General features: G+C 42.3%; 1 protein-coding gene across 5 annotated transcripts; it reads left to right on the plus strand.

The window, feature by feature from the left end:
- Window positions 1–727: 727 nt before the first annotated feature.
- On the plus strand, window positions 728–23,455 carry ptpn9a (protein tyrosine phosphatase non-receptor type 9a). Of its 5 annotated transcripts, none has more exons than XM_020703828.3 (14): window positions 728–900; window positions 1,049–1,289; window positions 6,366–6,509; window positions 8,759–8,848; window positions 10,479–10,603; window positions 11,505–11,610; window positions 15,485–15,595; window positions 15,739–16,055; window positions 17,094–17,181; window positions 17,302–17,371; window positions 17,477–17,555; window positions 17,642–17,792; window positions 21,042–21,249; window positions 21,372–23,455. In XM_020703828.3, the coding sequence occupies exons 2-14, from the start codon at window positions 1,257–1,259 to the stop codon at window positions 21,560–21,562; spliced, it is 1,713 nt and encodes a 570-aa protein (XP_020559487.1). In that variant the 5' UTR covers window positions 728–900; window positions 1,049–1,256; the 3' UTR covers window positions 21,563–23,455. The 5 variants fall into 5 exon arrangements, with proteins under 5 accessions (XP_020559487.1, XP_078805385.1, XP_020559486.1 ...); XM_020703827.3 differs by having other exon boundaries at window positions 767–900; window positions 974–1,289; XM_020703829.3 differs by having other exon boundaries at window positions 777–900; window positions 1,033–1,289.
- Window positions 23,456–24,619: the final 1,164 nt, after the last annotated feature.

Raw genomic sequence — 24,619 nt, forward strand, 5'->3', positions numbered from 1 at the left:
GGCATCAGCTCTCGAACACTGAGGACCTGTGCCCACCATCTGTCTGCGGTTCTCCAGCATCTCTTCAACCTGAGCCTCAGACTGGAGAGGGAGCCGCTCCTCTGGAACACCTCCTGCCTGGTCCCTGTACCCAAGAAGTCATCTCCATCTCACCCCAGTGATGTCCGTCCAGTTGCCCTCACGTCTCATGTGATGAAGGTGCTGGAGAGACTGGTTTTGGCTCAGGTGAGACCGTTGGTGAGCTCTTCTCTGGACCCTCCTGCAGTTTGCCTACCGACCCCGTCTGGGGGTGGATGATGCTGTCATCCATCTGCTGCAGCTCACTCACTCACAACTGGATGGTGGTGGAGGCATGGTGAGAATCACCTTCTTTGATTTCTCCAGTGCCTTTAACACCACCCAGCCTTCTTTACTGGGTGAGAAGCTGCTGCTGATGGGTGCCGGTGCGTCCACCGTCTCCTGGATCACTGACTACCTGACAGACAGGCCACAGTTTGTCCGACTGGGCGGCGTCCACAGGGACTCTCTGAAAGGTTTAGGAAAAGCATGATGGAGGCCCTTTACAGGTTGAGGGTAATCATGTTTAGTTTCTGTCTGTTAACAAACCTAAAATGAATGGTTTTTATACTTATTTCAAATGTGTTCAGATATTTGTTTGTGTTTGTAGCTGCCAGCCACCAACAGTTCTTTTTGTTCCGTCTTTTTCCATTTTTATGAATGGAGGCAGGGTCACTTGTAAAGTTCCGTTCGGAACCGCCAGGGGGTACAGCAACATGCGGAAAGAGAGGAGTAGAAAGCCTCTCGCGCAGCATAAAGGCGACGTTCAGAGGCGAAACCTTGCGATTCGTGGTATGGAGCAGCCAGCGGGTGGCTGCAGCCCTCTGATCTCTGTCAGGCTAGGTGGGTGAGACGTGTTTCATCGGTTCAAAGCCAGTTATTATCCCCCGAGTTGAAGCAAACCCCCAGCTTTCAGCCCTGTGTTCTTTGTTGTTTTTTTCCCTCCTCCTCTTCGGGTGAAATCTGACACATCAGCGGCTCTCATCTCTAGTTTGGATGCTGATTCATGCTAATTGGCCTGCGTGGATAGCAGCAACACATTTTCGGAGGGGGAAGAGGTTCCACTCAGATGTCGTCGGCTGTGAAGGAGCCCTAAGCCTCGACTGTGACACGAGGAGCACGCGCGCACAGACATCTCCCACTTTATGAGAAGGAGGACGAGGCTGTAGAAAAAGGTCATCGGAGAGCTGACGGGAATCATGGCAGCTACTTTATCGGCGGAGGAGGAACAGGTAGGCCTCCGCAATGTTTTCGTGGGAGATTAACCTGGAGGGATGTATTTTTTATTTTTTTTCTCCGTGCCGACTTTGCGTCCGAGCCGCGATATACGTGGTGCGCAATAGTGGTTTTGTTGCTGGGAGGGGAAAAAAAAGTCCCGAGAACGAAGCGGAAATATTGTATCGATTTTTGGTGCATTATCGCTTGAGTTGCATCACTGACGGTTCCTGTCCAGCGTCTGGAACGAGGTGTGGAGCCAGCGCCGCGGATGAGGACAGTTTCATCTGAGTTACAGAGCGTGACATGACCGGAAATCATTATAGAGGAAGGGTTACCGCGGACTCACATCTTCGCGATTGGGTCACTCAAATGTTTACACTTGAAACTTGAAGAAAGCCTGTAGAGTTATGGTGGTTAAAGCGCTGTGACGCATTAAATTCGGTAACTTTTTCACCCAAATCTATTCTATACTATGCTAAAAAGTATTATTTAATGTCATCAAACGGGTTACAGAGCAGTTATTTATGAACTAAAAGACCAGTTCTGTCAACTTTTCTCTGTTTGAGTCGATGAGAAAACCGTCGATTTTTGAAAAAATATTTAAAAATTGCACGTTTTCGTTTTAGTGAACATGAAAACGTTCTCAATAACTTATTAGAATAAGCAAAAGCCGAGAAACAATTAAATTTAACTGGTAATTTGGTCGTTGTTTTCATTCCAAATGAAAGGGAATTATGGGAAATTAATGAGTCGACACGTTTCAAACCAGTTTATGAGCTTTCCAAACCATTTTCTTGCCTGATACTGTTGGCTCTCTCATAGCTAATAATACATTTATTGAAATTGGACAGTGCAACTTCAAAACTATGCCCGATTATGGTTAGAAAAGTCAGAATTGGCCAAAAGCTAGTTTTTGTCTGTAATCCTCAGCGAGTTTATGCTTCCAGATAAATTTGACAGGTTCCTGGTGTAAAGATCCATATTTATTTTTTTAAAATTGTTGCATTATTGCTAGAATAGTTTAATTGATTAAAATGGCTCCTGTGAACGCCTGTCAGCAGCTGTGGGAAGAGTTCATAGAGTTGAAGGCCATTTGTTTTCTTCAGGTGTACTCTGACATGTCTGCAGTGTCTTCTCTGTGCCTACTCTTCCTGCTGACTCTTCATCATCTGGCCAGCAGAAAGTGCCTTATCTGCCTATTCCATTTCCTGTGTGAGCCGAGGGCCCCTGCTTCAGAACCGGACGCCCTTATTACATCCACAGCCTGGGGAGGGAGGGAAGCGGGGGTAGTGGTGGTGCTTGGTTGGATTGTGTGTGTAGCAGCCTGGCTCCCCTGTGACCGTACTGTTGTAGTGGAACTTCATTCTGAATGCAGCTGTTAAAAGTATTTCCACTAGACGTGGGGGAAGGGGAACCGAGTGTGTGTCTATCATGTGCTCAGAAAGTGTGTGTGTTGTGTCTACTCCTAGGAAGTGGTAGAGTTGGAGAAAGTGGGCAATAGGGAGACAGTGAACGCGTTTGACTTCCTGTTTGACTCGTGCCAAATGGGACTGGGTGCAGCCATTTGGCAGCAGCTGTCCCACATTTGTAAATGGATCAGCATGGCATCTGTAATCAAATTGATCCGCAGAGGCGCTGTTGAAGGGAGCTTCAGTGATAAAGAGCAAGAGTAGCTTAGTCTGCAGGATCAAGGTGTAGTCGGCTCTACCTCACCCAGGCCACTGGATGTAATTTGAGACCGACGTGGCGTGGAAGAGCTAGTGATTAAAACGCACACACATATGTTTCAACAGCTTTGAAAAGAACCCACATCATCAGGCGAAATGTATGCTTTTTATATGTTGTAACTAGTTGGGTGTGCATGCATGCTCAACTGCAGCTCGAATAGAAAGGGGTGGGTTGAGCAGAGCATTAAGGGCGTGGGTGGCTAAAGTGTAGGCGGTTTTCAGGGTGATATATTTCTTAGTTTAGGGCAAAAACTAAACATACAGATGACTCACAAACTGGAAAGAATAGATGGGGTTAATTATAAAAAGGTTAAATGCTTTGTGCACATCAATGACTTGTATTCATGCCTTTGTAACATACAAGCAACAGCGCAGAAGAGCTGAGGGTCAACTGTAGATGGAATCAAACGCATCTTGTTTTTATTGTCATATTGGGTAAAAAATAATATTTACATTTGTGGTGTAATAACTAATAATCTCAGCCTCATAGTTTGCATGCCATCTTTGTTATCGGTATTACTCGACCCCCAACTGTCTGTTCCTGGGTTTGAAGGAGATGCAAAAGTATCAAACGTTGCAGTTCCTAAAATGACCACTAGAAGTTGGTTCAAAGGGAGCAATTTCTCATTGACCTCTGAATATATTGCTTTGTTTTCTATGGATGGCAGATTGTTATAATTATTTTTTTAATTAACTGGCTTGAATTTAGAGGAGCTCAAATTTAGTCAAAGTATGTTTTTTGATTGGCAAGTGGAGAGACCGACTTAAAGTCTCACTTTACCTTGTTCCACCCAGCCATCCAGTTTTGGAACCATTGACTGTATTAGAGAACTGGACCGGATGAGTGTGACGTCACCCATAGAAAATGGCTCACTCCCAACTCCAATGAAATGAAGTCCATTCATTCACCTTTTTTTTTTTTTGAGACGCAGACATTGCCATGTTGGTTTACTCTGCAGTGTCTTCTCTGTGCCTACCCTTTCTGCTGACTCTTCATCATCTGGCCAGCAGAAAGTGCCTTATCTGCCTATTCCATTTCCTGTGTGAGCCGGAGGGCCCCTGCTTCAGAACCGGACGCCCCTATTCACCATTTTTTTGAGACATGGACATTGCCATGTTGGAGCCAGACATCGTCGGTAAGCAGCGATTGGTCTGGGTCGTTCTGAGGCATTGCCTGTGTGGTGAAAGTTAATCAATTAGTCATCGGTGGAGACAGTCAGACCGCTAACAGGATTATGTAATGTCCGCTGTGCGTTGGAGAGTCACAACCTCTTCTGTTTGGTGTTCGAAATCACTGGTCATTTTCAGAGTCAACAAGGTGTAAACAGGAAGTGGTGTTTTTTTTTTTTTTAAACAAATATTTATGCATCCTTCAAGATTTGATTGGAGAAGTCTGCTGTGCTTTTCTAAAAACAAACCGCTTCATCTTCAGGGTCCTGGCTGCTGGAAAGAAATGGCCAGACAGGAGTGGCTTCTCCAGGAACTGAAGGTCACTGCTTGGCGTTGGCAGTCTGTCCTTAAAAGGCCAAGAGAGAAAGCAATCTGTTTTTCTCGTTTTTCTCAACATGTCGTTATCAATTCATCATTAGTTTTCCAGTTGGTACGAACAGTGACTTTCCCCACAGGTTGGAACTGAATAACCTTTTTTGTGTAAAATTGAATCTTGGAGTGCAGGAGCTTTTCAACGTAAACTTTGCTCTTTGATACAACCCCGACGAACTGGCCTCAGCCCCATCAGGTGCAGACACCCCTCTTCCCCTCTTGAATGCAGAGGCTTCTTTACCATGTACGATGCGGCGGGCCCTCCAGCCTCTGAAAGCACTGGCTTTCCTGCAGAGACACAGTGGCATCCTGTCTTCAGGCCCCGAGCTCGTCAGGGATCTTTTTGTGCTGCCGGAGGGCCGTGGATTCCCAGAACCTGACTTCCTGTCTCTCGTGCATGCCTCATCACTGCTCTGTGTTTGTGTGTGTGTGGGTGTGAGAGAGCAGAGAGGAGAGGCCTGTGTTTAAAGTGCGAGCTTTCATTGCCGACTGAGGATTCACTCAGTGCTCACTGGCTGGTCAGGTGGGGGGAATTGTACTTGCAGAAAGCCTTAATAGAGTAATTGGCTAAATGCACACGTATGGAGTCCAAGCCCCGTAAGTGGAAGGAAGGCAGAAGGCTGTAGATACAACCACATGGTGTGAAAAGTGCTGAAATAGCTGACATTTAACAAGACCACGCCTTAAAGACCCACTCTGGTCATCTTTTGATCCAAGTTTAATTATGATAATGCAGTTTTTACCCGAAATTTTAAAATAATCTGTCATTTTTTTAGGACATAGTTTCTGCAGAGTGGCAGGACTTCACCAGAAGTTTGCCTCTCAGTGGTGGGCGGGACTGTTGTTTTAAGCTTAATGTTTTGGCTAAATCTTGATTTTTCGTAATATATATGTCCTCCGTGACAAAAATTCCTCAAGAACATTTTAAAAATGCCATTTTCATTGGAGTGGGTCCGTAAGGCAAGATGAACCTCCGCCTCATCATAGATAGAAATCACTTTTTTTTTCTTCTTTTTTTTTTTTTAACAAATGTCAGTGCCATCTCTCACCAAGCCAACAAATAACCACTGGCTTCTATTTCAGGACTCCACACCTACACAGTTTCACAGCAAAGTGCACTTAGAGCTCTTTAGTGAGCACAGCCTGCTATTATAGCAGCTCATCCTTCCTCAAATGACACCACATGTTTTTATCTTCTGCTGTGTGCCACGAACAAGCAACACTTCTATTCACCTCTTTGCCATTGACTATAGAAGATCTAGACTGAGTGACTCCTCCCCCCTCACATTCAAAACAGGAAGTACCCAAAAACCAAAATCCTATAGACCTCTATTTAAAAATAAACTGCTATTACTCAATCTACTTGTTAAAACAACATACTGGATATAATCGTTTTTTTTTTTCTTGATAATTTATTTTATTTTTTCTGTGATATTTTTTCTTTATTAACCGACTAGTCAGATGCCTCCATTTTTTTAAGTTGTCGAGGTGTGGACTTTCAACAACTTCACTCGTGATTGGTGAGATTGGTTGCCATAGAAACGCTGACTCAGACTAACTTGGACCAATCGCTGCTTACAGACTGACGACGTCTGGCTCGTGAAATAATGGCATGTGAAGTGAGTTCATTTGGTTGGAGCTGGATGTTTGCACATTTCTATGGGTGACATCACCCATCATCTCAATCTGTCAATTTCTCATACATCGTCAATGGTTTTTACCAGAACGTTCTGTGGTTGTTTTTCTCTCAGAAGATGCATCAGGTTTAAAGTCTTGTAACATCTGTGGGGTTTTTATTTTATCTTTATTTATTTTTTTCAGGCCACCAGGCAGTTTCTGGAGGAAATCAACAAGTGGACCATTCAGCATGGCGTGTCTCCACTGTCCAAGGAACTGGCTATCAAATTCCTCATGGCGCGCAAGTTTGACGTTCTCCGGGCCATCGAACTTTTCCACAGTTACAGGGTGAGCGGAGCCACGGCAGCAGAACATTCTCATCAAGTTTTACCATAAAACGTCCAGAGATGAATGCAAGCCGAGGCGAAAAGCAGAGAGGTCAAGCAGGTCACCGAAATATTGGGGCGGGGCTTAAATAAATCAATTTATCATATCAGTACTTCTAGAAAATGATCAAAAACATGAATTGATTATTAAAGCAGTTTCTTCTACTTTTTAAGTGGTTAAAGCACTTCTGTTAGATTTGAAAGATTTCTGTGTTTTCTTTTAAAAGGGATCATTTAAAAAGGAAAATTCAAATGAAATCCATAGCTTTGAAGACTTTCTATAACCAAATAGACAAACTGATTCGTCTGGGTGAGACTGAAGCTCTGAAAGTACCATCTTAAAGAGCCCAAAGGCAGATTATCACTGAGCTCAGTGTGGGATTTTTCTTCTGGTCAAAATCCTAATCTGAAATACAGCAAAACATCTCGTCTATGAAACAAAATCCTACTCCAAGTCATCCAAATTATTCAGTGATCAATAAAACCAAGCGTTTCGTTTACTGGGGTGTACAAAATGAATAGACCACACCCACCTCACCTGTGCACAGGGAGCCTCTGGCATCTGTGTTAGATGGGGCAGCTTTGGCGCCAATGTAGAGCAGTTGACCTCTGATCGGAGGATTGTAGGTTCGGTTCCCGCCTTACCAACTCATGTTTTGGAGTGTCCTTGGGCAACACACTGAACCCTACATTATACCTAGTAGTTACAGGCTGGCAGCAGTGTTCAGCAGTGGAGCAGCCATCACTTTTGGAAGAGGCTTAGTGCAAAATGTGGTAACGGTGCAAATCGCGTGAATCTTGCAGCTCTGTTCCATTATATGACTTGGTGTCACATAATTCTGGTTAGGAACAAACCACAAATATTCATTTCTCCTCCATGATCCATTTTCCAATGCTTGGCTTTTCTGCGTATTGAAAGGGACGTTACGAAATGTCACTACTACACCCCTGATTGGTCAAAGTTCAACCGCTTTAACTTTTGACGCTCGTTCAATGGTTGCATGTTTTCTTACGCAGAGCCCGGAAAACGGACTTAAAAACCCGCTTGAAGACGAGAGTTTTGAATGCGGAAACCGGAAATACGCATTGGTCTGAATTTAGCATCAAGCGCCTAGTAGAGAAGCGTTTGCCATTTACCATTTAAAAAAAAAAAGATTCTGTTTGATACGAGTCTTTAAAGTTATGTTTCCAGGGTTTCCTTCATTTTATCAGATCGATGTTTTTCTGAAGCTTAAACGAGCAAAATGACTATTATTACACACACACAAAAAAAACACACACATAGACTTTAATAGCTGAAAAGACTGAACAGAGCTACACCACTTGCCTTTACAGTGAAGTCACGTCAGTCTTGGAGCTTGAATGGCTCTCCTTCCTAAAAGCGCCTCATTCATGAACGCCTTGAATTTGACTTTCGAGAGGATTGACCCCCCCCCCCCCCCCCCCCACCACCACCACCACCACCACCACCACAGTTTGTGCTGCGTTCGCAACTCGTGTGTCGGAACAAACTGAAGGGAAAATTTTGAGTGCTACACTAGCAGATTTCAGTGGACCAGAGTGAGCGTGTGTGTGTGTGGGGGGGGGGGACACTACAAAAATAGGCCCGTCAATTAAATGGGGGGGGGGGCAGTTTTGCACTGTGACTGCTTTGTGACTGATTAAGGCTGAGCTGCACTTTAGAAAATGGACTTTTGTACTTTGAATAATTCTGAAGTTAACTATTAAACTTAATGTGGTGCTGTGTTGACAATTATTCATCAGAGTGACAAAAGAAAGACTGACAGCTTCAGATAACGGAAAATCACAATCACTGGAGTTTTTTTCTATTCCAACATTTCTGACGGTTGTAACAAATCAAAGTCTGTTGTGGATTTCTTCATAGAAGCATAGCAGTCAAACAGGAAGTCAGAATGCACCTGATGCAACAAGAGGATCACAGATCTGATGAAAAAATGATTTATTGTTGAGATTTTTGTTTTATTTCTGGGACAGAACACAGAAATTCAGATATTTTCTTTTCTTGGTGCAGGATCATCGGTGATGGAGGTGGTTTGATTTGATCGCAACTCAGCAATACAAAAAAAAAGCTAATTCAACCGTCTTACTGACCTCTAAAATGAGCTGCAGTCAAATTGATGGTCCTCCATGGTTATCCTGCTGCTTGACCCCTTTTTTTTTGGTGTTTTTTTTCCTTTAATCCATCTTCAGGAAACGCGTCTTAAAGAAGGAATCGTCAGACTCCAGCCTCAGGAGGAGCCGCTGCGCTCGGAGCTGCTCAGCGGAAAATTCACAGTGTTGGTAGGGACCTCAGTAAAAGCCGCTTCGCTCCTGCTGTACGTTCCTTAAAGCTGTTTAAATGTAGGACGAAGGGAATTATTCGATGTCCTTCTAAGCAACCATCGACCTGGCAGGGACTAAATCCAGCCCACAATCTCAAAAGCTTCACGCCATGCAACACTCCGATCAGCAGCTCGACACCATGAGTCCATGTGTTTGAGTTACACACAGGGTTTTGTCGGGCTTGTTTGAAGCCTCCAATTTAATTGTGTTGACATGAAGTCATCAAACTGTCCTGTCCCAAAAAAAGGGAATGTAGGTGGGACAAACAAGCCTGACATTGTCTATTTTTTTCTGTCCTGCAAGTTATTTAACCTGTAAACTGACCAATCAGATGCCTTGATGGAACAAATAAGAACATTTGATTGACACACTTTGTGTAGCCTGCTTTAGAGTGGGAGGGGTGTGGCCTTCCAACAAGCTCACTCCAGATTGGAGAAGGTGGTCGCCCCAGAAACGTTGGCTCAGATCGACTCGGACCAATCACTCCCTATTGATGACGTCTGGCTCCAACATGGCAGCGTCCATATTACGAAAAAAATGGCCACTGAATTGATTTTCTTTGATTGGAGCCGAAGTGAGTCATTTTCTATGGCTGATGTCACACTCACTCGCTCCAGTTTTCACATACAGTCAGTGGTCCATTCCAGAGCTCAGTGGTTTATGATTACCTGTCAATCAAAAGACCACACCCCATCATTAGCAACATTTGTTTTACAAATTCCAGTTGTGTTTTATAAAATCTGCAATTCAGATTTCATAGATGAAAATTTTAACCTGAGAGGTTAAAAAATTGGGATGTTTTTTAACCCTTGTGCTATCTTAGAAGAAAAAAGGTTCAGAGCACTGTCTAGTGGGTCCAGATGACCCAACTCCCAATGTTAAAATGCCTAGGATAGCACAAGGGTTTTAATAAAAAGCAGACAAAATGGCTAAAGAAGTATGCCACCTAGTGGTTACTTAGTGAAATTAGGAATGTGAAGGGTTCATTCTAATAAAAGTTGTGGATTCTGCTTTGAAGGGGTTGTTTAAAAGAAAAGCAAGACAAAAGGTTCTTTAAGGGTTGAAGAGAGTTTCCTGGGCTGGACAAATTTAGCTCTGTACAACCAGAAACAAGCAAACACGCAGGCTGTCCTGCGTTTCCTCCTCCTTCCTCACTGACGTGCCTCGGTGGCATTGATGCTGCACATCCTTCTGTCTGACGTCGGAGGTCTTCATATCCTGTCTGGGGGTATTTTTAGCCCTTGTGCCAGAGAAGCCTTCCAGGCAAGTTTACCTCCCAGTTCTGCTGCGTGTTGAGCCCCCAGGCCCCTCCCCTTTCGCACTCTTTAAACCTGGTCATTGTTGGCGTCTCGAGGCCCGTCAGAAAACCTGACGGTAAAATGGGATGAAAACCCAGTCGTCATGGTGAAACCTTGTTTTAAACATGTGAGCTGAAGTGCCCCCCTGTGGTGAATCTACACCCTTCACACTCCTCTTTGGATTTTTGTTCTTATCAAGAGGGAAAAAAATGATCCCAGAAGCTACAAGTAGATTGCAGAAACAGAACGCTTTATGCTGTAAATGTTTATGGTGCATTGTTTCCTGTCAGAGTGTGAGGGACCCTTCAGGAGCCTCCATCGCCCTGTACACCGCCAAACTTCACCACCCTAACAAGACAGGCAACCACGTGGTTCTGCAGGCTCTCTTCTACCTCCTGGATCGGGCAGTAGAAAGGTGACGACAAGATACTTTGTTTAGTTACTATAATGATCTTAAAGTCCCACTCCGATCATCTTTTGATCTATTTTCAAAGCGTTTCCAGTGGCGTTTTAATTAGGATTTTGACGTTTTTAGCCAAAATTTAAATAAACTGGTGTTGTTTTCTAGGACAAAGTTTCTGCAGAGCAGCTGTAGTTCAATTGAAATTCACAGTTGTGGGTGGGACTGCTGTGGTAGAGCAAGCCTGTCCCCCTTCCCATCACCCATAGCTTAGAGCTCTCTGTAATTTGCTATTCTGCTAGTCCTCCACAAGTGGGTGCATCAGAATGAAGTTGGGAGTCTGTGACCGTCTAGAGCACGTGTGTCAAACTCGAGGCCGCAAGAGCATTAAAGTTTTTAAGTTCTTAAAATAAAAATTGGTGTGTATTTATTCATATCTAGGGGGAATTGGACTTGAAATATGGGATTTGGCAACTAGACATGCAACTGTAATTGTGACTTTAAAAAGTTATAGTAAATAAATAATGATTTTTTTAACATTAAGGAGTAGTTACGTTTATTTTTCATTACATTTAGTTACATGTATAAGTTATATCTGGCCCTTTAAGGACGGCTTTATGCTGATGTGGCCCTCAGTGAAAATGAGTTTGACACCCCTGGTCTAGAGTCTTTTCTATTTTTTCGTCTGCTCCTGATTCTCAACAATTTGACTAATAAACCACTGAAAAATGCAATTTTGGCCTTTAATTTTCTTCATATGTGTCTTCCATCATCAGAAAAATGCCACAAGAACATGTTAAAAACACCATTTTCATCAGAGTGGGTCCTTAAATCTTTGCTAAAACCAAATGAAAAGAACATGTCTAAATATTGCTCAACTGTTTGTCGTAAACGCCTGTTTGTGTTTTCTCTGCAGCTTCGAGACGCAGAGGAACGGCCTGGTGTTCATTTACGACATGGCCGGCTCCAACTACACTAACTTTGAGCTGGACCTGAGCAAGAAGATCCTCAACCTACTGAAGGTTGGAGTCAAAAGTGCACGGCCATTCTTGATGCGTAAACAGGAAATACCAGGCGGAGCTAGTCCGTTTCGTTTATTTATTACCAGATATTGAAAATGGCTCACAGGACCTCAACATGGCTCTGCATCTTTGAATGAAGACAGAGGACTTTTCTTTTTTTATTTTTATTTTGGTTTGCGGCGCCTTCCGTCCATGAAACCAGGGTTTGACTCCGGGCTGCTCCCTGTTCCGTTCTCTACTTCTGTGCCGGTCCCAAGCCCGGTTGCTTTGAGAGGGTTGCGTCAGGAAGGGCATCCGGCGTAAAACATTGCCAAGTTTACCATGCGACTCGTTCGCTGTGGCGACCCCTGATGGGAAAAGCCGAAAGGGAAACAACATTTTTTTGTCTCAGCGGGGGAACTATGTCCCCCTTCCCTTTAACTTTTATCTAAGGTTAGGATCTGGAATGTTCCTGAGTTTTCCCTCTGTGGCATCAGAGCTTCTTCAAAGGCCAACATGTTGGTTTATTTGTTTTTTGCATAATTTCCCTGTAGCACAGCCGAAATTTGGGGTTTTCTTGCCACGTGGGGGTAGGCGTTAAGGTGAATTAGCAGCTGCACCCACATTAGGAGTCTGATGCTGAACGCTCACACCTTTCTGAAGAAAGACGTCTTTCTGCTAGCAGAGTGGGCTGCTCCGTGTAGTTTAACATGCTTATACAGTGGTGTGAGGAAGTTTTTGCCCCTTTTCAAGATTTCCTATTTATTCCATGTTTTCCATACTTAAGTGTTTCATATCATCAAACACATTTAAATATGAGTCAAAGACAACACAACTAAATATAAAAAGCTTTTTTTCAAATGATTTTTTTAAATTATTCTTAAGTGAGAAAAGAAAAAAGCCTTTATTGCTCTGTGTGAAAAACTGAATGCCCCTTCTGCTAAAACAAAACCTAACTGTGGTTTATCAAACCTGAGTTCAAATTCTCTGGCCACACCCAAGCCTAATGCTGCCACACCTGTCTCCATTCAAGAAATCACTACAATAGGACCTGCCCCACAAAGTGAGGTAGACTAAAAGATCCTCAAAACCTAGACATCATGCCAAGGTCTATAGCAGTGTTTTTCAACCTTTTTTGAGCCACAGCACACTTTAACCTTGACAAGAGCACCAGCATCCAAAAACTAAATTAAAAAAAAAGAGAAACTTATAGTCTGTATTTTTCTACAGTCCCTCCACAATCTCACATACATTTGTGTGATAATTGTGGCACGAAAAGCTGGAAGTTGCAGCTGTTTTTTCTAAAAGATGTAATAAAAGTTAAGTTAGAAGATTTAAAAACTGTTTGTGTGTTCGTTGTAGTTTCAAGACGTTTAACAACTAAAACTCATTGTGCGCTGAGACGCTGTCACTTTAACCCAATGCATCATGGGAGATGTAGTGTGGAAACTGCAGCAAAAGGGCAGACAGACAAGCGTCTCTGAGCTTCATTGTTTTGTTCACTTGTTCCAAGGTCTGATACCAGATTCTGTGGAAAGCTACACCACTAAAGACGAGCTTTAGCTGATAGTTTTGGTGGAACTGAGAGACTTTATGAACAGAATCAGAACAAGGAAATGAAGACTTTAACCACTTCTGATTGGTCAGACTGATGACGTATGATTAAGCCCCCCAAGAATGATTGGTGGAGACAGTTAAAGGGGCGGGACTTTTCTGAAAACACCTGAAGCTGCAGCTAAATCGCAGGATCGTCATTCTTAACAAAATTTCTTTAATAGAATCAAACAGAAAAAAGTATTTTACGATCTTTCATATTCCTAACTTCTCAGTGTTTTATCAGGGTCTGTTTGGATGAAAACAGAGCTGATATCCTGGAGATGGTAAATATTTTTAGATCAGTTAATGAGGGCAATTTCCCACGACACACATGACCATCTCCCACACTGGTTGAAAAACACTGCTCTATAGGTAGGGATGGGAATAGAAGCCCCATGAAGCTTCCCTTGGGGTTCATGTAATTTTGCTGGAAAAATGAACCAACCGTTCAGGGCTTCGAAACCACACAGAACAACGGCATCTGGTGGTGGACTGGACGTATATCGACATATGTTTCAATTATGCTCCTTGTAACACTTCAATGTGGAAATGATGATGAAAAAACGTAAAACAAAATGTTGTTAATGATTATTAAAAAAACAACACATGTGACGTTTTCTGTGAGAGGTGCTTGACACAGCAAAATACACATCACATGAAGAAAAGAAACACAAAGCAAAAAAAACCCAAAGTGACATCTGAACCGTGGTTCAACCAAACAATACATTTGGCGCTTCGTACGTCATCAATCACGTGATCTGGGCTAGTATACACACACCCCGAAACATTGTGCCGAACCACTCTGCTTCATGAAGGTGAATGAAGCGCCGGAGCGTCGTGTCAAATGGGCCATCCCTATCTATAGGCATTCAGAAACAAATGAGAAAGAAAGTAATCTATCTATCAGAGTGGAAAAGGTTATAAAGTCATTTCAAAAGCTTTGGGAGTCCAGCGAACCACAGTGAGAGCCATTATACACAAATGGAGGAAACCTTGAACAGCATTGAACCTTCCCAGGAGTGGCTGGCCGAGCAAAATAGGGGGCTGCGGAGACTCATCCAAGAGGTCAAAAAAGATCCCAAAACAACATCCAAAGAACTGCGGACCCCACTTGACTCAATTAGGGTTGGGGATCATGGCTCCACCATCAGAAAGACACTGGGCAAAAATGACCTGCATGGTAGAATTCCAAGACAAAAACCGCTGCAGGGCAAAAAGAACATGAAGGCTCGTTTCAGTTTTGCCAAAAGACATGTTGCTGATCCCCAAGACTTTTGGAATAATATTCTATAGTCTGATGAGACAAAAGTTGAACATTTTGGAAGGTCTGTATCCCATTACATTTCTACCGTAAAAGAACATCATAACAGTAAAAATATGGAGGTGGTAGTGTGATGGTCTGGGGCTGTTTTGCTGCTTCAGGGCCTGGAAGACTTGCCATTAAAAATAGAACCGTGAATTCAGCCGTCTACCAAAAAAAATTCTGAAGGAAAATGTCATCTGTTCGTGACCTCAGCCTGGGCTCTGCAGCAAGACAACAACCCAAAACATATGAGCAAATCCAACTTGGAAAGGCTGAAGAACAGCAAAATAAAGACTTTAGAGTGGCCTAGTCAAAGTCTTATTGAGATGCTGTGGCAGTTCATGCTCCAAAACCCTCCTGTATTGCTGCATTACAACAATGCTGCAAAGATGAGTGGGCCACAAATCCTCCACAGCGCTGTGAGAGACTCATAGCAAGTTATCACAAACGCTTGATTGCAGCCGTTGCTGCTAAAGGTGGCCCATCTTGATATTAGGTTTAGAGGCGCAATTCATTTTTCATTTTTCAAGGCAAAAACGGTTTAATTTCTTGTCTCCCTTTGATAATAAAACATTTCCTTTGAAAACTGCATTTTAATGTTACTTGTGTTGTCTTTGAATCTTATTTAAATTAGTTTTGGATGTTGGGAAAGATTTAAGTGTGGAAAACATAGAAAAAGTAGGCAATCTTGAAGAGGGCCGAAAGCTTCCTCACACCACTGGATATCAGAGGGTGTTTGTTTGTTTGGCTGTTTTGCGGCTCAGTCAAGTAGCAAAGTAAGGATGACGGTATTTTCAAATGTAATTTAATAAGATGTTTGTGTATTTTAAATGGCCTGCAATCTACCCACACTTACAATCACAATGGATGCACTGGGCCCCCCGGATGTGATTTTTGTCACTAAAAAGGAGCAGCTAGAGTCATCTTATCAGTCAAAATGTTCCAGGTAATCTTTTTTTTTTTTTTTTAAGTTGCATTCTCTCTTTCTCCACCAAGGGGGCGTTCCCTGCCAGACTAAAGAAAGTGCTGATTGTCGGGGCTCCTGTTTGGTTCCGTGTTCCCTACAACCTGCTGAGCCTCCTTCTGAAGGAGAAACTCAGGGAGAGGGTGAGAGCCTTAGAAGTGATCGACCTGTGCGTGCTCACTTTCTGGATCCATTCTGCAGTCGGCTAAACAGTCTCCCTTCAGTTTGTGTGGATTTGCGCGCCTGTTCGATGACCTGTCGAGCTTTTTGCTGGATTCCTCCCCAGGTTCAGATGGTGAAGATGGCCGAGCTGTGTCAGCACCTCCCCAGAGACTGCCTCCCCCAGCATCTCGGCGGCCTGCTGCCCCTGGACATGTACAGCTGGAACCAGCAGCTGCTGGCGGGCCAGAACGGCAGAGTGGACCCCGTGGATGAGCTGGTGGGGATCCCCATTGAAGACTCCTCCGTCCACGTCCCCGGCCCCGAGTCCATGCGCCCCCAGGAGCTGCTGGCGCACCTCGGCAGGCTGCAGCGCTCCGGGATCCACCAGGAGTATGAGGCCCTGCGCAGGGAAACGCCGCCTGGAACTTTCCACTGTGCGCAGTGAGTGGACGGCGGCGGAGGCGCCACCTCTGTCTTATAACATCTGTCTTTTCTTTTATGACATCTGTCCAAATTTATCCAGCAATTTATCTGATCATGAAGGACAAATTTAATTTTTTTAGAGTAGAATTTGATTTTAATGAGTCCCAAATATCAGTTTATTTCAGTGCTAAAACAATTTAGGCAACATGAGATTTTCTGCTATGTGACGTCTTAAAATAAACACTGATGACTTCAGCCTAACGGCTCATGCAAACTTGGTCTTAGCTTATTTTATTTTTGAAGAATTTTTTTTCTTTTCGCTTTGAAGATGCAGAAAGTGTTTCATCATAGACCCACTCCAATGAAAATTATGTTTTTGGTGCATTTAAAAATTAACCTTAAAGTTGCATTTCTGAGTATTTATTTACTCAAATCCTAACGAATCGGGAGCAGACGAAAAAAATACCATTAGGGAAAAAAAGAGCGCATTTGTGATCTCTGTATTGAGCTCCCAGCAATGGGAGAGGAAGGAGGGGGGTCGCTCCGCACCCACAGTCCCGCTCACAACTCAGAGTTGACTTTCTAATGAACTACTGCAGAAGCTATGTCCTAGAAAATGACAGGTTATTTTTTTTTATTTGGGCTAAAACCAGGAGAATCACAATTAAGACCACTGTGAACGATTTGAAAATGGATCAAAGATGATTGGAGCAAAAGACTCCGCCTCCACATTTGCATCAGCACATTAGCAATTAGCAAACTGTATTGGGCAACCCATTATATGTACTGGATTCAAAGATTCATGTGCATTCTGTATGTATGAGTGCAAATATTTCCATCTATGATGAAGGGGAATTGTGTCAAGAAGATGGCATCATTTTTTGAATTTACAGTCCATTTATGACTTCATGTCTTAAGTTAAATATATCAGTTTTTATTTTTATTTTTTATTTTTTTTGCTTGCAATAAACATATAAACCAAAATCATCCTGTTTTTTATTTGTGGTGGTTTCTTGGGGTAACTTTTTTTTTTTTTTGTGCTCATTTTGCCCACAGAGCAGCCTACAATCAGGAGAAGAACCGTTACGGAGACGTTTTGTGCCTTGATCAAACAAGAGTTCGCTTAAAACCCAGGAGGACTGAGGTAAATCCGCTCTGCATTCCAGCTGCAGGCCAGCACGGCGGCCTGTCCAGCACCACTGTGACCACACTGATGACTGTACAGTCCAGTCCCTCACGTCTGATCCTTCTCCTTCCTCTGCAGAGATCAGACTACATCAATGCTAGCTTCATGGACGGCTACAAACAGAAGAACGCTTACATCGGTACTCAAGGTACCCCAGTTTAAAGCTTTGAGTTCTATCAATGGCATTACCACTCACTCATTTTAGCCGCTGACTGTTCATTTGTTTAATGGTTTTTGTTTTTTACTAATCCAGGACCTCTGGAAAAAACCTACAATGATTTCTGGAGAATGGTCTGGGAGCAAAGCGTCCTCGTCATTGTCATGACAACCAGGTAATGCTGGCAGATGAAGGGCAAACACTGAATTCTGGGTTTGTTTGTTTTTTAATAAACATTTTTGTCCTGTCTTTGTGCTGTAGGACAGAAGAGGGCAGTCGCAGGAAGTGTGGACAGTACTGGCCTCTGGATGAAGGGGGGCAGGAAGTCTACGGCCATATAGCTGTGGTGAATCAGAGGGTGGACCACCACACGCACTACAACCACACCACCCTTGAGCTGCACAACACAGAGGTATGGTCACCTGTACAACTGCAGTTTCTGCAACTATAAAAGTCCTCAGGGATTTTGCCACCGTTGACAACGATGCAGAGACTTACTCATCAAAAGATGCAGATGAGGCTGTGAGCTGGAAACTGCGGCCCATAGATTAGAAGGTCGGATTAGTCCAGGCATGCTTCAAAAGTAATTATTGTTTAGGTAGGGAAAAAACTTTGGCCTTATTTCTTAAGAACAGAATAAGGAAAAAAACATATAAAAAGAAAAACTCTGCTTGAATATCATAATGTACTTTTTTTTTTAAATCATAAACACCTTCACCAAAATGATCTGAAACGATCGTAGCCCCACTAAAACAGATTGTACCAAACAGTTTAGTTACATTAACAAAACACTAACAACAAAATAGTTCAAACGTATTAAACGAAACCCTAATTCCTGACCACAAAACAAATGAATCGTACGAAAACAAAATTCAAATTTATGAACACAAAATAGTTGAATTGTCTATAACTACATATATAGATGTATAATCTAATTTCCTTTTAAAGTGCTTAAATTCACAGACTTATTATAAAAAGAAGCAGATTTTTAAGTGGACCAGACAATTAATTTGAATTAAATGAATAAATTCAGACTATTCTTTTTTTTCTTTCTTCTTCTTATTCTGAAGAAATGAAATTTCCCCATTGTGGGATTAATAAAGTTATCTATCTATCTATCTATCTATCTATCTATCTATCTATCTATCTATCTATCTATCTATCTATCTATCTATCTATCTATCTATCTATCTATCTATCTATCTATCTATCTATCTATCTATCTATCTATCTATCTATCTATCTATCTATCTATCTATCTATCTATCTATCTATCTATCTATCTATCTATCTATCTATCTATCTATCTATCTATCTATCTATCTATCTATCTATCTATCTATCTATCTATCTATCTATCTATCTATCTATCTATCTATCTATCTATCTATCTATCTATCTATCTATCTATCTATCTATCTATCTATCTATCTATCTATCTATCTATCTATCTATCTATCTATCTATCTATCTATCTATCTATCTATCTATCTATCTATCTATCTATCTATCTATCTATCTATCTATCTATCTATCTATCTATCTATCTATCTATCTATCTATCTATCTATCTATCTATCTATCTATCTATCTATCTATCTATCTATCTATCTATCTATCTATCTATCTATCTATCTATCTATCTATCTATCTATCTATCTATCTATCTATCTATCTATCTATCTATCTATCTATCTATCTATCTATCTATCTATCTATCTATCTATCTATCTATCTATCTATCTATCTATCTATCTATCTATCTATCTATCTATCTATCTATCTATCTATCTATCTATCTATCTATCTCTAAAAGGCAATAACATGATAATCTATCTCTAAAAGGCAATAACATGATAATCTATCTCTAAAAGGCAATAACATGATAATCTATCTCTAAAAGGCAATAACATGATAATCTATCTCTAAAAGGCAATAACATGATAATCTATCTCTAAAAGGCAATAACATGATAATCTATCTCTAAAAGGCAATAACATGATAATCTATCTCTAAAAGGCAATAACATGATAATCTATATCTAAAAGGCAATAACATGATAAAAGTTTCTGTCATTTTGCCGTCAACAGCTTCTTGAATCGGATCCGTGTTTCTCATGGGCGGGGGGGGGCCTGACATCCAAAAATATTGTGGATTCACTCTGGTCTAGGTTCTGTTCGAGTGACTGATTTTGGGCCAGTGGAGAAAGTTAAGGCCCATTAGATCTAAGGTTAGCAGTGTCACTGAACGCTCATGCCTTTCTGAGGATGAGGAGGAAGAAAAACTCCACATCTGGCGCTCAGTTTAATGATTATTTCTTTCTTCTGCTTAATATTTGAAACAAGCAAATACTATTGGCAGGTTCAACCAGGCATCCCCAGAAGCTAGAGCACAGGAAAGTCAGGCGTTTCAATGAGTGGCGAGCATTGACTGTAAATACTCTAGATAGTCTATGGTAGCAGGTCTGGCTGGGCTGTGCGGCGGCAGCAGACCACATGCAGCGCAGGCCCCTAATCTGTGGGCAGGGCTCAAAAGCACATGCTTTAGGACAACACTGCTGCCTGAGTGGGCCGGGATCCCTCGGTCGGGACCCGCGGAGCTGGCTGCAGGTGCTGTGCAGGGACGGCTAGGTCAGACTGTTCTGTCTCGCTTCCAATCGTGGAGGCACATGGCCTGGGCTTGAATAAATGCTCCTGTGGGCTGAAGTATCCCTCCGCTGTGGCAGCCAGAATGTGCAGCTCAGTGCAGCTCAGACGTATGTCTCAGAGGATCTTCGATTGGCTGTTCTGCATGTCAATCAAGTGACTTATTTCACAGTGAAGATGATTATTTGCTGGAGGCATTTTTAAATGAATGTTTATTTACTTGAGATCTACCGTCACATCCTCACATCACAGTGACGCAATGAGCACCCCTGCTTTAGAGTAACCAGTTAACCTGTGAAGCCTGTTTTGGACTGTGGGATGGGAGAAAGCAGGAGGCCTGGAGAAAACCCCCACAGAGGGAGAGCATGCACACTCCACACAAGAAGGTCACTGTCAGGATTTGAACCAGCACCTTTTCGCAGGAAGGAAAGTAGAGAAGCAATGTCTTTCAGGATTGTGGCAAAAAAACCCAACACTTTAGGACCGTTAAAAGCTTAGCAAAATCAAACCACAATAAACAACAGAACCCGTTTGTTTTATGGTGAAAGAATTTCTAGAAAATGTGAAAGGAAATTCCAGGTGGTTCGCTCTGACCAACTGTGTGGCCTTAGAAATGTTTTAACAGGGAGGCTAATTGAGAAAGACATGAAGGTGCAGGTTTTCCCATCATGCCTAATGCTGTTCAAACAAGCCGACCAAATTCTTGTGCTATTCTAAGGTTGTGAGTCTGTCAGTGTGTGAACACAAAACACACACACACCACCTTCTCAGCTGTGTTTTTGATGGCCGTGCACATAGGATGGTGATGCATGTGCACAAGTGAAGCCATGACGACAAACGCATCCAAAAATCTGCAGACATTTTTCAGACAGCGGTTTCTTAATCTCATTTTCCGAAAAAACGTTTCAAAGTGTCAAATGGTTTAAGTGTTAAAATTAATCAATAATAACTTGTGTGGAATAAAGGGTTTTTTTTTTTGGATTGATGTAACGTTGAAGCGTTTTCTTTGTGTTCAGACGTGTGAACAGAGACAGGTGAGTCACTTCCAGTACCTCAGCTGGCCGGACTACGGCGTCCCCACCTCTGCGGTGACTCTCATCGACTTCCTGGGAGCTGTGAAAAGACAACAGAGGAAAATGGTGAGGGCTGTGAGCTCTCAGTGGATGGGACACCCTCTGGGACCCCCCATGGTGGTGCACTGCAGTGCAGGGATTGGGAGAACAGGTAAGATTGTAGTTTTTTCGTTTTATTCCTTTTCAGTACTGTTCAGTTCGGGGTCGCATGTTGGATGGAGGAGGTTTGCTACATTTAAGTGCATAAGGAATCATGGCTGCTAACCCCTGCAGGGACCTTCTGCGCGCTGGACATCTGTCTGTCCCAGCTGCAGGACGTGGGCACCCTGAACGTGTGCCAGACAGTGCGGCGCATGAGAACGCAGAGGGCCTTCAGCATCCAAACCCCGGACCAGTACTACTTCTGCTACAACGCCATCTTGGAGCACGCCCAAAGGCAGGGCCTGCTCCCATCCAATCAGTGAGCCTCGTCCTCCCCAGCTGCTCCCCACAAATCCGGTTCCTGTGGTCGGTCTGTCAACCCCAGAGCCCTGCTGTGTGACCAAGTAGACCCAGAAAGCAGTTCCTGCACTCCAGGGGAGCCTCACAGTCCCAGACTTAACACAAAAAAAAAGAGAAAATTCAGCGCCGACAAACGTGACGTTTTTGTGTGAAAACATTGTGTCTGCCAAGAATGTGACTTTTTGTTTTTGCTGAACATATCTGACAATATGCAGAAAAGGACTGTGCAGTTAATGGTGTGTGGCCAAGGCACATGGAGCCAAGTATGGTGATGTAAACCTCTATTTATTTCTCACAAAACAAAAAGAAAGGCTTGTGTGCAGCGTACGAAAACATCACATGTAAGATGTCTTTGAATCTATGTCGCCTCCTTTTAAGAACTTCCTGTGCTGACGCTGAGCTGGAAGTGTGGCATCCTCTTAGACTGGTGGAAATGCACATTTAAATTCAACTCCAGGAGAAATGTTTGTTTGCAATTTCACGTATTGATGGGGACGTTTTCCGCCTACATTTCACCCGGGATCTGGATCTTTCTGTTTGATCTCAGAAGCCCCAGATTTAAGGTGATGTTGCAGAAAAAGAACCAGTCAATCCTAATTTCTCTCTCACATAATCTGCCAGATGAAAATTATCTTTGACCACTCCTTTAAGTCAAAGCTTGGCCAACATAAATCAAGAAAAATCCAGCAACTCCTGCCTCGCCTGCCTTAAAGTCCCACTTCGATCTATTTTCAAAGTGCTCCCTGTGGTCTTTTCATTAATATTATGCCTTTTTTAGCTGAAATCCAAAAACCTGTCGCTTTGTAAGACAGTTTCTGAAAAGTGGCAGTAGTTTATTATAAATCTGTAAATTGGTGCGGAGTTTATTAGAAATTCAATTGAGTTGTGGGCGGGACTATTGGCACAGAGAAACTCCGCCCCCTTCTCCCTGTTGCTGAGAGCTCAGAGCAGGTAGCCTGTGCCCCGCCCATTGTCTTTTCTTTTTTTTCAAACACCATTTTTTGTCTGCTCCTGATCTACAATTGAAATAAAGAAATATTTAAAACTGCAATTAAGGGCAATTTTCTTAATATATGTCCTTAATCATCAGAAAAATGCCACAACTTGTTAAAAAAAACAATTTTCCTCAGAGCGGGTCCTTAAGCTCCGCCCTCTGCACACAACTCATAACGTCAGCAGTCATGACCTCATGAATCGTGCAATATTTTATCTTTTATTCTAACATGAGTCACATTTTAGCACTTTGTAAAAAAAGTAAAAATGTATTCCCCAATGTATTCTTTGGATGGTGGCGTGCGAGCCGAGTTCTGTGGATCCACACATGTGGCTGGGAGAACTTAACTATTTGTAAAAAAATAAATAAAAATGTAGTGATGCATAACTCGATAACATGTTGATATTCACCGTAAACACCTTCTTCGTGCTTCGCCAGGTCAAATCAGGACTGTCTGAACAGACTGGGAGAGAGGAAAAAGCACAAACTCGTGCCTGCCACACCTGACCCGACCCATACAGAAATGCCTTCTCAGTTTCTGTCAGCGCTTTCACCGGGTTCTGGTTTCTTGCCATCATTTTAGCCCCAAACTGTGTTGCATGTTGATCTCTTTACTACAGAATTCATATTGAATTTGCTGGTAGTGAAACTTTTTTTTGTTTTTTTAAAGTCTGCCAAGCTCACACTCCGACTGAAGTCCTTTCCACAACAGACGCAAAATGTGCTCCAGTTTTATTTTTGTATTCAGCAGCTGTTTTCATACGACGACTGTTCATTTTTCTATTCTGTTATATGTAGCGTGTTATCGTTCCTATAACTGTTGAATCCAGCTATCCTGTATTAAATACAAACTATGTCAACACTTCTGGCTCTGAAGGTCATGTTTCTTCATTTGTCTTAGAGCTGCAGTGTTAGTGTGATGTCAGTCATAGAAAATGGTTTACTTCTGACTCGCTGCCATGTTAGAACCAGAAGTTTTTACTAAGCAGTGATTGGTCTGAGTCGCTCTGAGTCAGCATTTCTATGGCAACCACTCTCACCAATCAGGAAGGAGCTTGTTGGAATAGCACACCCCTTCCAATGCTGGCTCGAGAAAATCTGTCAAACATTTCGACATGACACCACCATATTTTTGAGGCACCGGATTTGTTTATAACTTGAATCACATTCACTATAGACAAAAATATGAAGAAGAAAAAAAGATTATCAGAGCAAGAAAGGTGATTCTGACAGAGAATGACTGAGTAATAGGTGTTTATTTCTCTATAGAAGTCTTTGGTTTCTTGGAACCAGCAGGTTCTTCCTATTTAGAACGCCAGGGGGGGAGGAGTCACTCAGTCCAGTTCTCGTATACAGTCAATGCTACAAACTAATATTTCATAGGAGAGAATGTTGGGAAAAGATCTTTTCAGTGCATGAGCCGGAAGAATCCAGTCAGCAACCTTCTAGTGAATCGTTATTGTTCCAAAAAAAAAAAGGTCTAAATTCACTCGAGGCCAAAAGAAATTGCTAAGAAGTAGATGGAAATAAACAAAAATTGGTCAAATTCTATTATTTACACCCTTATAAATGTGATTTAACGAACACACAAAAAATTGTTTCAATTTTAAAAATTGTTTTACAGAAATGATAGTTAAAAACAAGAAGCCAGGGGATTAAATTCATAATTTGAAACCTGAGATGATTTGAATGTTTCCTTCAGAATAGATCAAACACTAATAGAACAGCAACATTAACGAATTCTACATCAGGAACCAAAAAGCCTAAAGTCTAAATCTAAATGTCAGCACTTAAATACCGTTACTTAAAAGAGTCCTGATGAAAGGAACAAATTTAAGTTCAAGCATAAATTCCAAATTATTATTGCAGAAGACGCATCTTTCTGGAGATGTTAGGATTCTCCTTCAAAGCAGTAATCCGTTTCAAGAAAGAAGGTAGTTCCACCTCATGTTTTTTTTTGGAAATGTTTATTAGTGTCTGGACAAAAAGCAGAGAAGCCCAGTTGTGCACATAAATGTGATCTCAA

This window comes from Oryzias latipes, chromosome 6 (genome assembly GCF_053564925.1).
Source record: "Oryzias latipes strain Hd-rR chromosome 6, Olatipes_Hd-rR_3.1".
NCBI classification, from domain to species: Eukaryota; Metazoa; Chordata; class Actinopteri; order Beloniformes; family Adrianichthyidae; genus Oryzias; species Oryzias latipes.

Bases quoted from the DNA above. Each gene is read 5' to 3' on its own strand.
- ptpn9a (XM_020703828.3), top strand. From the start codon at position 1,257: ATGGCAGCTACTTTATCGGCGGAGGAGGAACAG. The intron at 1,290-6,365 runs GTAGGCCTCCGC...TATTTTTTTCAG, and splicing joins TATCGGCGGAGGAGGAACAG to GCCACCAGGCAGTTTCTGGA. The intron at 10,604-11,504 runs GTGACGACAAGA...TTTTCTCTGCAG, and splicing joins CTGGATCGGGCAGTAGAAAG to CTTCGAGACGCAGAGGAACG.